The following is a 16721-nucleotide window of genomic DNA, read 5'->3' as shown; positions in this document are numbered from 1 at the left end:
AGTCGGATCCCCAAAAAAAAAAAAAAAAAAAAAAAGAGGTAAGGCTCGGGGGTTCAGTCTTTCGCAGGGCACTGGAAGACAGCTTGAAGTTGGCGAGATGGCACAGACCCCCAATCTCCGTCACTTCTGACGTAACTCGAAGTGACTACGATAGGGAACGTCTCGGTTACGTATGTAACCCTCGTTCCCTGAGTAGGGAACGGAGACGTTACGTCTCCCTGCCACTTCTGCTGTATCGCTGGGTAGAGGCCGAGTTCAGTCTTGGCTCCTCAGCGAAGACATACTGCGGTTGCGTTCACTTCCTCCTTTTATACTCACGGAGTAGGGCGGAGTACGCTATGCAAATTTCCGCAGCCCCAAGGCATTGCATGCCATTGGCTCGTGTTTTAATACTCGAAGAGGATTGGCTTTCTATGCGAAACCCCCAATCTCCGTCACTTCTGACGTAACGTCTCCGTTCCCTACTCAGGGAACGAGGGTTACATACGTAACCGAGACGTTTTCTTTTACCTATATTTTCAAATTTTCATAAATTTGCTTAAAATACTTTGTAATGTTTGCATTTCATATTTGAGCTGGTCGGTATGTTTCATGGCTTAGAACTCTTTATTGATTTTTTTTTTTTAATGCCTGGAGAAAAGTGAATGAGATACAACAAAATAGTGGATGGTCAACTGTATTTATGTGCAATTCTCATTTAAATAACAATAGTAATTTTAAAAATTATTATATCTCTTCTTCTTCTCATATCTCTTAGGTGGTAACAGCTCTGGGACGTGTTTGGCATCCGGAGCATTTTGTTTGCTCTGAGTGTGAATGTGAGCTTGGCAATTGTAATTTCTTTGAGAAAGATGGTCGACCATACTGTGAGCCCGACTACTTCACCCTGTACTCACCTCACTGCGCACAATGCAACAAGCCCATACTCAATGTAGGTATACATTTGTGTGTTATAATTAAGAACTTAAAGCTGTACATGAGCTAAAAGTTCAGCAGGAACGTGTTCATTTAATCCAACAAAACACAATGCTAGAGCAAGCATGCATCTAAACACTTTTTATGGCAACCCAGTTTCTCCTCCACCCCAACTCTTCCTTACATTTAGGTCCTGTTTCCATCTGGTATTAAAATGCATTTTGGTCGAATGGATCACAAGTGGACAAGGGAGACACATATCCGTTTAACCTGGCATTTTAATTTGTCTCGTTAGTCCACTTTCTACCACTTCTTTCCTGATTACTTTGAGCGTCTATGGGTCCCTTTGATTCCGTTAAGTTTAAATGCCGTCTGATAAGGACGCTTAACAATAACACATCCCACAATAAATGTTCAGTAGGCGGTCTTTAGTGGCTGTTTCGAATGCAGTCAACCACATGAGTGTTTCACAGCGTGGTCGAAAATGGACAAGCTCAAAACTTTTTACACTCTGTTTCCAACTGTAGCATCGTCCACATGTGATCCGATCATCCAAAACACATCTTAATACCAGGTATAAACAGGGCCCTAGTTATTATAAATATTAAAGGGTTAGTTCACCCAAAAATGAAAATTAAGTCATTAATTACTCACCCCCATGCTGTTCCAACCCCGTAAGACCTTCGTTCATCTTCGGAACACAAATAAAGATATTTTTGATTGAATCTGAGAGCTGGATCAGTCCAGATAGACTGCCTAAGGGACTGGCTCTTGACGGCCCATAAAGTCATTAAACAAAAGGTTTAAATATTCCATGTGCCTACAGCGGCTCAATTATACGTTTATCAAGCGACGAGACTACTTTTTGTGCGAAAAAAACATAAATAACGACTTTATTCCACTATTCCATTACTTCCTCATGGGCGCATGTGCGAGAACTGAGACGAGGACGTTCTCATTCGTCTACTTCTTGTTACCGGCTGCTCACCGCTTAGGAGTTTTACCGCCACCTATGTTGGAACAGCATGGGGGTGAGTAATTAATGACTTAATTTTCATTTTTGGGTGAACTAACCCTTTAAGTAAATCCACTGGGTACTTGGGTTGCATCTTGATCTCCAGTTCTCAATTATGGACAGCTAGGCAAATCTGTTTACCTTCACTTCAGATCAAGGATTATAATAACATGTCAACTCCTAAAATGAATTGTAATGCTAGCTTAGCAATTCTCATTTGACTGAAAAGCAGAGACAACACGAAATCCTGCCCTGAGCTATGTGATGAAGGAGCTTATCAATGACTTGTGGTCTGTCCATCGTTAGCACATAAGCATAACAGACTCGCGTGTGCTTACTGCATGACTATACGTCTATACGTCTCCACAATCGTCTTCAACCTGATTGCAATCTTCATTCAATTAAAACTTTACTAGTTAATGTTTTTTATACAAATATTTTTAACAGAAAATCATATGTTACAGATATTTGAAAATACAATAACAGACATAAATGTCTGTTAATATCTGCCTACATAAAAACGTATTATTTATAGTGGGGGAGAACGTCTTCGTTTGACCGTTTGTGAACACATGTGGCAAACACAAAATAATTTGGCTTTAAATAACCTCTGATGATGACGTAATCGGAATGCGCATATCAGAGGCTATAAATAGATGTGTGACATCAGGTCGTTTTGTCTGAAGAACATTCTGAACACGCCCTCAATGTGGCAATGAAGCACAGCATCTTGTTCCCGCTTTTTCGGGGAACAGGGTTACAGTCATGTAACTCGACACTTTCCCTTTCAAAAGCTACTCTCAATGCTGCTCTTGATTTGAAAAGTCTGGACCCCTCAAGGTTGTGTAGTGTGTGTGCACAAACACAAGAAGGGCCTCAGACATGATGAGCTCAAGGACGTGAGAGCCCGGAGTTAAGCCGTACCGTGGAAGAATACACATATGGGAATTCTTAAGAGGGGAATCACAACATTTATGCATATAGTCTAGAACAGGGGCTGAACAACCGGGTATGTACACAAGTACAAGACCTGTTTCCACGGCATCTGACTTCCGAGGATGCCGAAAAAACTCCCCCCAGGGTTCACCCGCTGAAAAACTCACCTGAGGAGCCAAATAAACACTCGTGTCCCATTCTCAGAGGGGAATGGCAGTGAGTCCGCACTACTCTAGACTGCAGGGTGACGTGGGGATTTGTGGACGTTCCCAAGGTGGAGCATGTGATTACCGTGCATTTATGTCTACAAAACTGCCACCAGGTGGAATCACAGAGGCTCCCGTCCAAAGCATGTACCTCGTCTCTGACAGTGAGAGCTTACACTGCTGCTGAGCCAGAGCTATTGTATAAACTCCATCCATTACTGCACAGGCCCTGGGTCTGGTGATGTCCATGTTGATGTAAACTTTGCAGAGATGTCTCAATCTTCCTCAGCACAGACCGTTTCTTTGGTTTGCCTTCGAAGGACAAGAATATCACTACAAGGTCCTCCCTTTCGGGTTGTCTCTGTCTCCTCGGGTCTTCACAAAGGCTGTGGATGCTGCCCTTGCCCTGTTCGTGCCAAGATCGTGCTCAGTCAATGCTGAACTGCTTGAAATTGTTCAAATGTAAGACAGTGGTTCCACTGAAATATTTTCAGAGGCTCCTTTGGCATATGTGACCACTACAGCATTGGCTTTAGACTCGAGTCCCAAGATGGGTTGGCATTGCGGCAAACATCGCATGGCCATCATGCCTGTCACGGCCTATGGAGGCAACCGGCCAAGGCAGATACATGGTGCAGTGAGGAGGAGTACAGCCAAGGGATCGATCCGTTTGAAGACAAGTGAGTAACCTCCCTTTTTATTATTTCTTTTAGTAAATAACTAAAAAGAGTTACTGTGCAGTTTGCTAGCAATAATTTATTGCTTGCTATTCTGTACAACAAGAACATAATTTGTACATTCACGTTTTCTAATAGATTTGCCATCATTTTATGTGGTCAAGTCAAAAAAGTCCTGGCACAACACACGCCAACAAACATTTTCATTAAAATACATGGCAAGCATGAAGCATTGCGTTGTGTTTGTATTACTTGGTCAGGATTGGCCTTTTTGTAGTTTGCCATTAGGTTGTTTATTTTAAATGCATTGCATAAAAAGTCAGTTGCTCATACCATCAACTTTTATAATGAAATCTTGGCAGGGGGATAGTGTTTGTGTGTCAAATTAACAGTTTAGAAGTCTGTGTATATGAATATGAGGTAGGATCACAAACCAACTGGAGCAACAATCAGAATGTGCTTTATTGCCAAACATGTTGACACACAACATACAAATTTTTCATCCAGTACAAAAAAAAAAAAAAAAAAGACATGGCAATAAAAAAAATAAAATACAATAATAAAGATAAAATACAATGATAAAATTTAAAGGGGTCATGAATTGGCTTTTTAAATTTTATTATATTGTTGTCTGAGGTCAACTTATGATGTTTGCTTGGTTTTTGTATTCAAAAACATCAAAATGAATAAGTAATAGCATATTTTTTACCCTAGTTTTGAGCCTAGCTGAAAAACGGTCGGTTTTTATGGGCGTGTCACACTGAAGATTTGGAATTAAACGCCCACTGCTGTGAGTGGAGAACAGTTTTGCATATTATAATGAGTTTAACTCACCTGTCGGTGCACGTGGGGGAAAACGTCCAATGTTGTAAAATGGCAACCGGATTCGCCCATACATGTTCGACCCACCTGGAGTCCGTGTGTTGCACAATATTCCTGTCAGATCCAATATAGACGGCACAGCAGCACGTTCTTTACTCTTAATCGGTCTGCAAATCCAGTCTTGTTTACAAAACATTCCTCAGTGAAATGAAGCGAACAGACGACGATGTTTTACCCTCATCAGCTGGAACGTTATTAAAAATAAAGTTTATCCATGCAGTCCTATTGGAATCCAGAGGAAGCTTATGCAGCGACTGTCTTCCACAACCAGGCACTGCAAAATATTCTGTATTGCTCGGTAGCTCGATCCGGTTTGTCATCACGAGGTAGGCATCTATGTTACTTAGCTATGCATGTAATGCGTAAATCGGTGGGCGGGGCTAAACCGGCCGTGTTGAAGTAGGCGTTGATCTTTTTTTGTGCAGGTGGGGTGTTATCCTCTTTGTCGTCAAAGTTCCCCACTTTTAAAAACAAGTCCTTTGCAGAGGCTGGTGTCAATAAAAGCTTTTATTGGACTAACAAGGATGTTTTCAGTTCTGAAAATTACAGGATATTCTTATAATATGATGACCTCTTAGATGTCAAAAGCTCAAGGAAAATTTGATTTCTCAGTTCATCACCCCTTTAATATAATAATAACTATAATAAAAGCATTGAAATATGCAGAGACCGAGAATGAATGCCTTTTACAGATGTTACATACAGATATACAGTTATTATATATTTTATACATAATATGTTTTCTTTCCTTTTTATTGTAGTCGAGAGGATGACAGAAGAGATCATCCCATCAGCTTGCTTCCTGCAGATGTGTGCAGTAGGGTCCAGAGTGCCAACAGAGGAGACAGAGGGCCAAACCAAATCCTTCCTTCATACCAGACCCTATGACAGGCAGAGGGAGAGGAATAGACCGTGGAGCAGAAATGGAACAGGGAGATACAACACCTCATGTCCCAGAGAAGCCAGGAGCTAGTTGGAATGGACTTGAGGTGACAGACAATGCCCAGCAGCTTCCATCCTTTTCCCCATTAATTACCCCTGGATTACAGGGTTTTATGGGTGTAACATACTCTCCTGTACAAATTTAAGACAAAGCTGTGAAGATAATCTGCCACAACACCAATATGAATGCAGAAAAGGAGCATGCTAAGGGGAAGAAGTTTGTTTGGGAAGAGCTTTAGCCTGCCACATTCCTGGTGTATGTGGGCCTTATGATTTATATGGCACTTCTGAAACTGCCAAGAATTAGAGTCTACTAGAGGAAGCGTACACTTCCCCTCTTCTATCATGACCAGAGATAGGTTCATGGCAATAAGCAGAACTGTTCACATGAGCAACCCAGAACATGACATACTGACCAGAGAGGAAAAAGGGCACCCCCAGAGTATGAGCCTCTACTGCGTCTCCATCCTCTTTACACCACTATAAAACACACATGCAAGGCATTGTGCCACAAAAGCCAACATTGGACTCAGACAGTACATGAAGGCCAAGCCAACTAAGTGGGGTGTGAAGCTGTTTATGCTTGCAGGCTCTAGCAATGGTTACACCTGTGAGTTCATCATTTCATTCACTGGAAAGAGCCAATTAGTTTCATTGCAGGGACTCTCGTATGATGTTGTCAGCAGTCTCATGGATCCATCATTCCTGGGCAGGGGCTATAATTTATATGTTGATAATATGTTATATGTTGTATGTATTATATGTTGATATAATTTATATGTTTCTATACAAGCCCAAAACTTTTTAGAGACTTGCATGCCAATGGTTTTGTTGGAAGTAGTACGTTCCATGATTCACACAGGAATTTACCTAACAGAAAGAATACTGACATCACAAAGCCCCAGGGATTCAATCTGATTGATCAGACATCAATAACTATTGTTTGTGAAATGGATGGACACGAGAGAAGTGTCAGTTTGCTTTACCATACACCAAGGCACTGTTACCAGAAACATACACAACAAGGAAGCTGAGAGGTGGCAGAAAAAAAAGCATCACAGCACCTTGCTGTGTGTGTGCTAGACTACAACAAATTCATAGGAGGGACACACCTTCCTGACCAGCTCCTCCAGTATTACTCTGTGCACAAAAGGTCCAATAGGTGGTACAGGACACTGCTTCCTTGACTTAGCTGCAGCCAACAGCTATATTTTTCACAAAGAGATGTGTCCAACATCAGGGTGTCACGGTGTGGTGTAGGTTGAAGAAGATGAAGAGACAAAAAGTCCTGGAGTCTTCCTCAGGAGGGTTACCAGGACAGTACCAGCAGTTCAGGAGAACAGGGCGTGCAGGCTGTTCGGGGGGCCAAGGTGGAGACGAATATTAGGGCGGCCATGGCGGATCGTCTTTCGTGGCCTTTCTGTGGTGTCCCAGTCTGGCCCCTATGGCCGAGGACTATAGATGAGTGGCGGGGAAACAGAACAAAGGAAGACATGTGACTAGTGGGTGACTGTGACATAGAGACACTGCCCATGTCTCACAGCCAGTTCATGGAGGAGTTGTCTGCAGAACTGTGTGGAGTCCCAAAAAGAGTTCCGGTCCAGAGATATTTAACACATTAAAGAAAGTATACTTTTTGCGGGATTTCTAGACACTGTATTTGATGTTGTATTTTTGATTTTTCAAAATTTTGAACTTGCATGTTCAAAGACCAAATGCCAGAATTTTTTCATAAATAAAATAATACATAAAATTTTATTTTGTATACCCCCAGAACACTTGGAATATACCACATCTGTCGCATGGGATCATTCTGTGATACTTTTGTGTCTTTTTAAAAAAAGCTTGATTCTGGTCGCAATTCACTTCCCTTATATTAGCGTGAGTAGGGCAATTTAGGGAATACAGCATTAGTACACAGAGAAATGATTACAGATTTGTTAAGTGTTTTCTCATATAGTACATTGTTTTGGGGATTACTCCCCCTAAATGTGTAGTAGGAAGTTGTTCATCCTTATTTGTAAATCAGTATCAACTCCCATAACTTTGTGTATTATCTGGCTCTATTCTTACCTTGCCTTTATTGTTCTACCTTTCAGAAAATGGTGACGGCGCTGGATAAAAACTGGCATCCAGAATGCTTTAGCTGTGTGAAATGCAGCTGTCCATTTGGAGATGAAGGTAAGGGGTGATAAAGGTAGCTGATTTCAGACCATATTTTCTTTTTGATATATCAATATATATTTAATAATTAATCATGTGGATGAATAGAGATTAATTAAGGGTTACACTTTATTTTAAGTTGATGTAGTTACATTATACTTACTCATATAAGTACTTAAAATTTTAATTACTACAATGTAATTACTACATGTACCTATTATAGAGTTACAGTTAGGGTCAGGGTTTGGTTTATGATTAGTTTTATGATTATGATTTTTAGGTTTATTATTACTATTATTACAGGAATAAGTGCATGTAGTAACATCTGACTATGTCACTTTAAAATAAAGTGTTACCCAAATATTAATAGATTTAGGTGCCAATTTGGAGAGGGCAATTGAAGCTTTTTTAAGTGGGTTATAGATATCAAAGATCATAAAGAGGAGAATCTCAGATATAGCTACTGTCATGTTGGCAGAGGCGATGATGGGTGTGAGGAGTGTTTAATAAACAAACAGAAGTAAATAAAAAAATGGAGAATGTGACAGATGTTTTTTGGGTCCTGGAGGTGTTATGACATGCTCTTACATTTGTGCTTATTTCTGTTACTTGTGACATTTTCATGGCTAAAGTCTGATTACACTGTATTCAGCACAAACTCTGCTACAGCATGTATGTAAAAGTTTGTAATTTAGAGATAATTATGTTTATGCGTGGTTTGTGAAAAAAAAAAATGTCACTGAAATACGGTCATGAAACCCATAATGATTATTATATAGATTATATAGACAGATTTTATTATTATATAGACAGAAACTTCTTTCACATGGAAGCATTTGCTAAACAATGGGAATTTGCATTCAGAGTTTACACCTTTTGGGAGCAGAATGCCATTTGCCTGGAAGACACACCCTTCTCTGTGTGCAAGTTATCTCTAAACTCTTAAGAACTTTATTACCTTTTGGTTTACTTCTTTGGGAACGAGACATTTGTACCAGTCGCACTGAGACATTTTAAATGAGACCAAACATGTATAATAATGTATGACGATTATTTACATTAAACCATTTAGATTTTTGGGTGAATATCTGGTGATCTCAGCGTGAGAGAGAAATGACATAGAGGAGGTGATTGACTCAGGGATGTTAGTTTCTCAAGAAAGTGTCAAATGTTAATTTTAAGGAAGGTCCTTAGTCTTCTGAGGAGTGGTCATTCCTCAACCAGACTGCCCGGCATTTTCTAATTTCTCAATTCTTACAGATCAGATGACCAGATTTTAGGGTACACATCGAATTTAAATTTTTCAAAAAGTGCTCCAATCAAGTGGTAAAAAATCTCAAGATTCGATCTGTGCCAGATGGCAGTGAAAAAAAATTGTTTGAATGTGTGAATGCAGCCATAGTGACAAATAACATTTAGCTCATAAGTCGAAATCTATATTTTTTCATAATAATTAATTTAATAATTTTTTTTTTTTTTAAATGAGGTAATATCTTGCTGACATAGATCTTAAGGATGACAAATAACTGTAGGCTTATTCTCCACAGGTTTTCATGACCGTGAAGGGAAGCAGTACTGCCAGCAGTGTTTTCTAGCCCTTTTTGCCTCTCGTTGTCAGGGTTGTTCCCAGCCCATCATGGAGAATTACATCTCAGCCCTAAGTGCTCTTTGGCATCCACAATGCTTTGTTTGTAGGGTGAGTAGGTGCTCGATTCCTTGGTACTATGAGAATTATACCACACAGTGTTGCGGAAGCTACTCTAAACAAACTACAAGCTACTCATAATTTAAAGTAGAAAAAAAAGAAAAAAAGATGTTTTATTTTGTAAGACACACAATACACACATATATATCAAATTGACTGTCAAAATGCAAAATGGATGCAAAATAAATTGGATACGAAGGAGTAGTCAAAAATGCATGTTAAATTCACATAACATGCCATAATGGAGCTTGCAGAACATACTGTGAATTGATACGTGGATCACAGGATTGCTTACGGTAACACATTGTGTTCTTTGTTCTAAAACCCAACACAACCTTTTCCATGTGATAAGCTCACTTTAATCTTTGATTTGAATAAATTAAAGGGTAACCTCCTTCATTCATGTGATACATCAACCCACTCCTGTTTAGATAATAATCAGACGGTCTCTTCTCAGTAAAAAGCTTCAAGATGCGTGCTGAAACAATGGATGGTGGCAGACATGGGGACTTGTGACTTGGTGACTTGGACTCGAGTCGACTCCAGTCGCTATTTTTATGACTTGTGACTTGACTTGACAAAAAATAAAATACTTCAGACTTGACTCGGACTTGGGAGTTAAAGACTCGGGACTTGACTTGACTTGAGACACGATGACTTGAATGACTTGAGTGTTAATCACATCATGTTTTCAGTTTGAATATAAAATATATAAATTATGTAAAAAAAAAATAAAGTTGATCCAGCTGGAGCGCAGGCTGAGAATAGCGCTGTCATGACTGGATCACGAGATCATCAGTCATGCCCTCTCATACCTTACGCACACCACGCCCACTTACATCAGATCACATCAACATGTCAGCCGGAGGGATACCGAGGGTCGTTGCTTTCGGCTTCAAGAATTTCTCAAAACAAGATGGCAAAAGAATAGCGCTTTGCAAGACATGCAACGTTAAGATCGCGGACAGCCAGACGACAACCTCCAATTTCGTCCGTCATTTGAAGAGCCATTCTGCCCAGTAAGTGCTTGTCAATTTGTTAATGTTATCTGGTTAGCTCGTTCGTAGTTAGCTAGCTAATGTAAGTTAAAGGAGAACTCCGGCGCAAAATTACACATTTCCTAGTCAACCATTATCTGAGATTTGTTTTCATGATTGCCGAATGTAAATAGATTTATCTATAAAAACAGTTTAGCCTATAACGCTAGTATATAGGGCATAGAGTAATGACAAATAAAAATCGCTTGTTATTACCACAAGGCTCAAAATAGCCCCACACTAACATAATAAGTGTCCCTACATTCAAAACGAAGCATTGAGAACTTTGTCAGTGTCCATACAGTTTAATAAGAATATATTTTATACACACAGTCAACTTCACGAATACAGGAAGAAGCTCAGGGAGTTCAGTTTTCCTGTAGGAACCCCTAGCAATACTGCCCTACAAAGGCAAAGCGCAGTAACTACACATTTGGTCAAAAATGAGTTAAGACTTGTAATGGGCTTTATGACATGTGTTCTGTCTTGTGAAAAAATATCTGGGTTAAATTATGTCCCATTTCGGAGATGCATTACCACATAATCTACCCATAACATGTTTTACTGGCTGGTATAAAAACTTTAAAGACCTTTTTCTCGCTGTTTCTTTGTTTGTGTAGTTAGTTACAGCACTTTGCCTTTGTAGCAACCAATAACGTTCCGGAGGGAGGATTTCTACAACTTGCTTGAACAGTTCCATTTTATTCTGAACACAAATTTTAAACACACACCAGTCAACAATAAATCAGGTTTATATTAATATATTTTCTTAAATGCATTTTAAATAATAAAAATAAACTAAAAATTTATTTTTATCAAACTTGACTGGGTGTAATTACTGGGAGTAAGTGAGTAATGTCTAATGCTTTTTGAAAACTTAAGGCTTTTTTCATAAAACAAGTCAGGACATCATCTCATTTTTGTATACATTTTTATTTCTTTAAATTAGTAAGCTAGTAAATGAATGCGTCATTGTACCCAAATGCACTTCCGAATGCGCCTCTGTCCATTTCAAACCAAACTGATGCCCATAGATGCATGTTTAGAAGAGTTTCAATTGCATGGGAGGGAGTAGCCAGCTAGCTCTCTGTTTTGTTTGAACATCAACAAGTGATGTTACCCCGCCATTGCTGATACATTTAAAACATTTAAAACATTTCAAATTGCTGAAAATTTAAAACATTTCAAACACACTATTGGCAGAACTGAAAAATAAATAATTTTATTAAGTTACAATTTTGTTTGATTCCATGATGTATTTTACTGAACATGAGTATTTACAATGCAAATCCAAATTATTGTAATTTACTGGCAAATACTTATCTTGTCATTTCACTTTATTAAGATCAGATTCTGCATGTAAAATTACAATAATAAGGTGACTTGACTTGCACTTGACTTGACCTACTACAAGACTTGACTTGACTTGACATAGCCTGTGACTTGACTTGACTTGACTTGCCCCCCCAAAAAATACTTGGGACTTACTTGAGACTTGACGGTTAAGACTTGAGACTTACTTGAGACTTGCACATGTGTGACTTGGTCCCATCTCTGGATGGTGGTAATGTTTTAGTTAGTGTGTTCAATAAGAAGACACTGTGCTGTTTCAATGCATTGCAGGTTTGTCAGAATACAAAACCAAATGTAGCTTTGGTCGCTCTACACCACTACTTGCTGGAAAAAGTAGTTAGCTACTGGAAAAGCTACACTGTTTTAAAAGCTTCTGAGCTACTGTCAAGATACAGATAAATGTAAAGTTAGTAGCGTCGCTCCTGGTAGTTAGCTACTCTCCACATATGGAGGATCGTGATTTTACTGTCAAGGTTATGGTGGTGTAAAAGCACAACGTGATCTCATGAGAATACGTATGTATGTGTACGTAAAGTGTCGTTCTATCATACGTATATATAATTACGTTTTATATGCGCAGAAACGTATAATACTGACGTATTTACAGTACTAAAACGTAAAATATTTACGTATTGACAGCACAAAAACGTAACTTATTTACGTATGAACAAATCCACCGACGTACACATTGTACGTATCACAATTTATGCATATTAATATCGTAGCATTATGTTTTGACTCTATTGCATCCCACTGTCTTATTAATGAAGTTTTCAGTCGCATTATTGATATAATACTCATAAATATTAACATTTTGCTCGTTTCGCCTGCATGGTGTTAAACAATACACTATAAAACCTTTAAAAATACATTCTTTAACGTTACTCGTTCAACCATTTTGTAATAGTTTATTTACCTTGAGACACATAAAGCGTTTTCTCCTATAAAACACAACAAAAATTCACAAAAGACATCAATTTTAATAGTTTGATGTAATCCAAATCTTTAGAATCCATAGTTGTTTGCAAGAAACAACTCCTAATTCAGCGATTTCAGCCTCTTATCCAGATCTCCATTCTCAGCAGCGACCGTAACGTTACAAGTCAAAGTCAAACCCCGCGCTGGTGATGAATTCAAATTCAAATATTGCGCCCATACGTCATCTTTTACGGCAGCGATATCAAACGTTCATTGGCTCTTCCCTGCTTCGTCACAGTTTGCGACATGAAGGACTGTAGACGGTTGGTTAGTTTAGTTCATTTGAATTTTGAAATGGAGAAGCGCGAACCAAGCCGGATTAACATTTTCATTAGTAATTTAATTTCTGCTCTGTACTTCATACAAAACTATTACAATACTGCCAGAGAGAAGACTGCGACTGCAACGCTTCATCATGTGAACGGCTTTTGGTATCGGTTTTGACATTTTCGCAATAAATAAATTATTGTGATTATACTTGTCTGTTAGTTATGTTTTTCTTCATAATTGTAGTTTTTTACGTAGTTTTAAGGAATTGTTATGGTAGGTTTAGGGGTAGGAGTAGGATTGGTGTCTCAAAATATATTTTAATGCTATATTGTTAATAAAACTGCCCTTTCCCAACACCTGTCTGTTACGTTTTATCCTTTTTTACATTAAGTATAAAATGGGTATGTTTAGGTTTGGGATTAGGGTTACGGGATCTTACATTTATCTATAAAATAGTAAAAAGGGAAATTATCCATATATCTTTATGATATAGAATATACGTAAATAGTTTACGTTTTGTAGCTGTAAAAACGTAATAATGTTACGTTTAAATGTTGCAGATACGTCTATATTATACGTTTCAGCATCTATCCAAACGTACTAAAAAGTACGTTTTCTATCTTTGCAAAAACGTAAAATAGCTACGTATTAACAATGAGACCAGGCTGAAAAGCACATACTGCAGCAATGTACAGCAAAACACTTTAGAGCTTACTCAAATGTATACAGTAGAAGTGTTTCTTAACAGGGTCCTGCAAGAACACTTTGTTTGATATATATATATATATATATATATATATATATATATATATCTCATAATCATAATGTACGTATATCATATATATTTGAGAAATGGTTATTTCTTTTGCTAGTAACTTAACACGTTTATTCTTCATTACTTTCTGCAGGAATGCTATAGCCCATTTGTGAATGGGAGTTTCTTTGAGCATGAGGGCCAACCCTTATGTGAAGCTCACTACCACCAATCACGAGGCAGCTTGTGCCAGGCATGCCAGCAGCCCATCCTGGGGCGCTGTGTCACTGCGATGGGTGCCAAGTTTCACCCACACCATCTGGTGTGCCACTTCTGCCTGAAACCCCTTAGTAAGGGCTGCTTCAAAGAGCAAGACAGCAAACCATACTGCCACCCCTGCTTCATCAAACTCTTTGGCTGAGAAGAACGAAGAGAGATGATTAAACATATTACTCATGCAATGTTTATACTGTGATGAATATTCTTTTCCTTTCTTCTCTTTCTAAACTCTTGAACAAAATGTACTCTGAAAAATGTTTGTCTATGGAAAATTCTGAGATATTGACCAGACAATAATCAAAAACATGCTGTCTAGAATAGTCTCATGACATATTGAGTAATCAACTGAACTTCTAACCTTTTGCATTTTTTAATGATTTGCTAAGTTTGCTTCTACCTAGTAACAGAAGAGTTATAATATGCATATAAACAACCAGCAAATTGTTTGTAAATGATGTAATGTATCATGCCACTTTTTTATGCTTTTATGCTCCTATTCTATAAAAACGATTGTATTCTTTTTTTGCTGGTGGGATTCTCTCTGATATTTGTCTGAGAAGCCATAATTAAAGCATATTCGAAGGCATTGTCTGAAGTTTGTCAGTTGTTATTGCTGCACATCAAGTTAGTTAGTTAGTGGAACAAGTTATTTAGCAAAACACTAGAGATATTACTTCTATTCCCAAGTGATAGTGTGGAGCAGGTTAACAACACTAGAGACATTTTTCCAAAGTGACAGTGTTCGAACGGAACGAGACGTCATTCGACTCTTTGTGAGAGACTCTTAGGCAGGTTTAGATTGCAGTCGGGTATCTATAATTCTTAGGCATTTTAATGTGGTCGGAAAAGCTACACTTAGGCGTCACCTCGAGCGTTCAGAGGTGAATTCAACTGAATATGATGTTTTCAGGTGTCAGGGACACTAGGTTCAACCTAAGCCCTGTAGGGGGTTCAACCTGTAGGGGAAAAATCGACCACAATACTTTATACAATACACATTGTTTCAAATCAGCTTTACAGTGATAAACAGGAAAATAATGACCTGCAAACTGAATTCAATTCTGCAATAAAGCAGCTATAAAAAGACAATAGTGTCATTGTTCAGCTAAAGTACAGTTTTGATTCAGTTCAATTCAATGACTGTAAAATTCAACATTTATGAAATTAGTTCAATTTGGATACAAGGATCTCTTCACTTCAATGTATATTTTACTCAGTTCAGTAACAGTGTTGATGTTGCAAAATAAATAAATTATGAAACAAAGTCGAATCAGCTATAAAACAGCTCTGCATAAAGGTGTCCTCACCCAGCTCAATTCGGTTCAAGTTTTGTTCTCATCCAAGTGTCAGTGCAGTCAAATCAATAATATTACCAAATAATATAGCTGCAAGCAGCAATTATCAGGGCCAAGCGCAAGCAGAGGATAAGACATGCCAACATGGCTTGGTGTGTCAGACCATCATGCAGCAAGGAGCAATTAAAGGAGCCAGCATCTGCGTCTGGTAGCCGCTCCGTATAGTATCACAGTATACTGTATACACAGTATACTGTGATCACGTATACTGTCACAGTGTCTGGTTGTGTTTCCCTCGGTTGTCAGTAGAGGTCTTCGTTCTCACGGTGTCTTCCACGTTTGACTTCATTTCCCAGAATTCTGTCTGTCACTCATTAGTTCATTGCACTCAGCTGTTTCCCATCACATTAGATCTGTGTCTGTGTGTATATATTCCCTGTCTGTGTCAGTGTTTGTTACAGAGTTGTTGTTTGGTGTCACACAGCTTCTAGGTCTGCTTTCTTGTTTCCTTTTTTTCTGTCTTAATTCTACGTTGCATTGATTCAACAAGGTGCTGAAAGTATTCTTTAGAAATGTTGGCCCATATTGATAGGATAGCATCTTGCATTTGATGGAGATTTGTGGAATGCACATCCAGGGCAAGAAGGTTACTGGTTACTGTGGGGGCCATTTTAGTACAGTGAACTCATTGTCATGTTCAAGAAACCAATTTGAAATGATTCAAGCTTGACATGGTACATTATCCTGCTGCAAGTAGCCATCAGAGGATGGGTACATGGTGGCTACAAAGGGATGGACATGGTTAGAAACAATGCACAGGTAGGCCGTGGCATGTAAGCGATAACCAATTGGCACTAAGGGGCCTAAAGTGTGCCAAGAAAACATCCCCCACACCATTACACCACCATCTCACTCAATGAGACTTGGATCTGACATTAGCCAGGCTATCCGAGACAGTGAATAGCTTCTAACTGATTGGAAACATACAGTTGTTGGTTCATCCCAACCTTTCTAGTCCATCTGTGTTAATCTCACACTCACTAATGTGAGTTGTAGTCCATTGGTTTCTTGCTTACTACTGTATATTTAGATCTTATCTTATACGTCAAATATTTTAAAACAACCTGCGCAAAGCTAGCCTGGCTGCGCCCTCCTACGCACTTCCGCTCAATTTCTTTTTCCTTCAGTACTACGTCTGGGACTGCTGTGTATCCTTAGGTTTCCAGAAATCATTTTTTTGTAGGACCAATCAGCGAATAGAGGGAGTGGCTGAGAACGATGACATTGATGTAGCGCGTCAGTTTGAGTTAAGTA

At 38.7% G+C, this 16721-nt stretch overlaps 1 protein-coding gene across 7 annotated transcripts in view; it reads left to right on the top strand.

The window, feature by feature from the left end:
* Positions 1–14698, top strand: part of LOC120488788 (transforming growth factor beta-1-induced transcript 1 protein) — a 46647-nt gene extending 31949 nt beyond the window's left edge. For 5 of the 7 annotated variants that reach the window (XM_039685439.2, XM_089121961.1, XM_089121958.1 and 2 more), the window contains 4 exons: positions 758–931; positions 7673–7754; positions 9284–9432; positions 13988–14698. In XM_039685439.2, coding sequence (XP_039541373.1) covers positions 758–931; positions 7673–7754; positions 9284–9432; positions 13988–14254 — 672 coding nt within the window. In that variant the 3' untranslated portion in view covers positions 14255–14698. Of the gene's footprint in view, positions 1–757; positions 932–3392; positions 4306–5392; positions 5621–7672; positions 7755–9283; positions 9433–13987 lie in introns of those variants that run through there. The other 2 variants (XR_016147041.1, XM_089121962.1) reach the window with 2 other exon arrangements.
* Positions 14699–16721: the final 2023 nt, after the last annotated feature.

Source organism: Pimephales promelas, chromosome 17 (assembly GCF_988280905.1).
Source record: "Pimephales promelas chromosome 17, fPimPro1.hap1.1, whole genome shotgun sequence".
NCBI lineage: Eukaryota > Metazoa > Chordata > Actinopteri > Cypriniformes > Leuciscidae > Pimephales > Pimephales promelas.
This window is presented reverse-complemented; position numbering and strand designations above follow the sequence as displayed.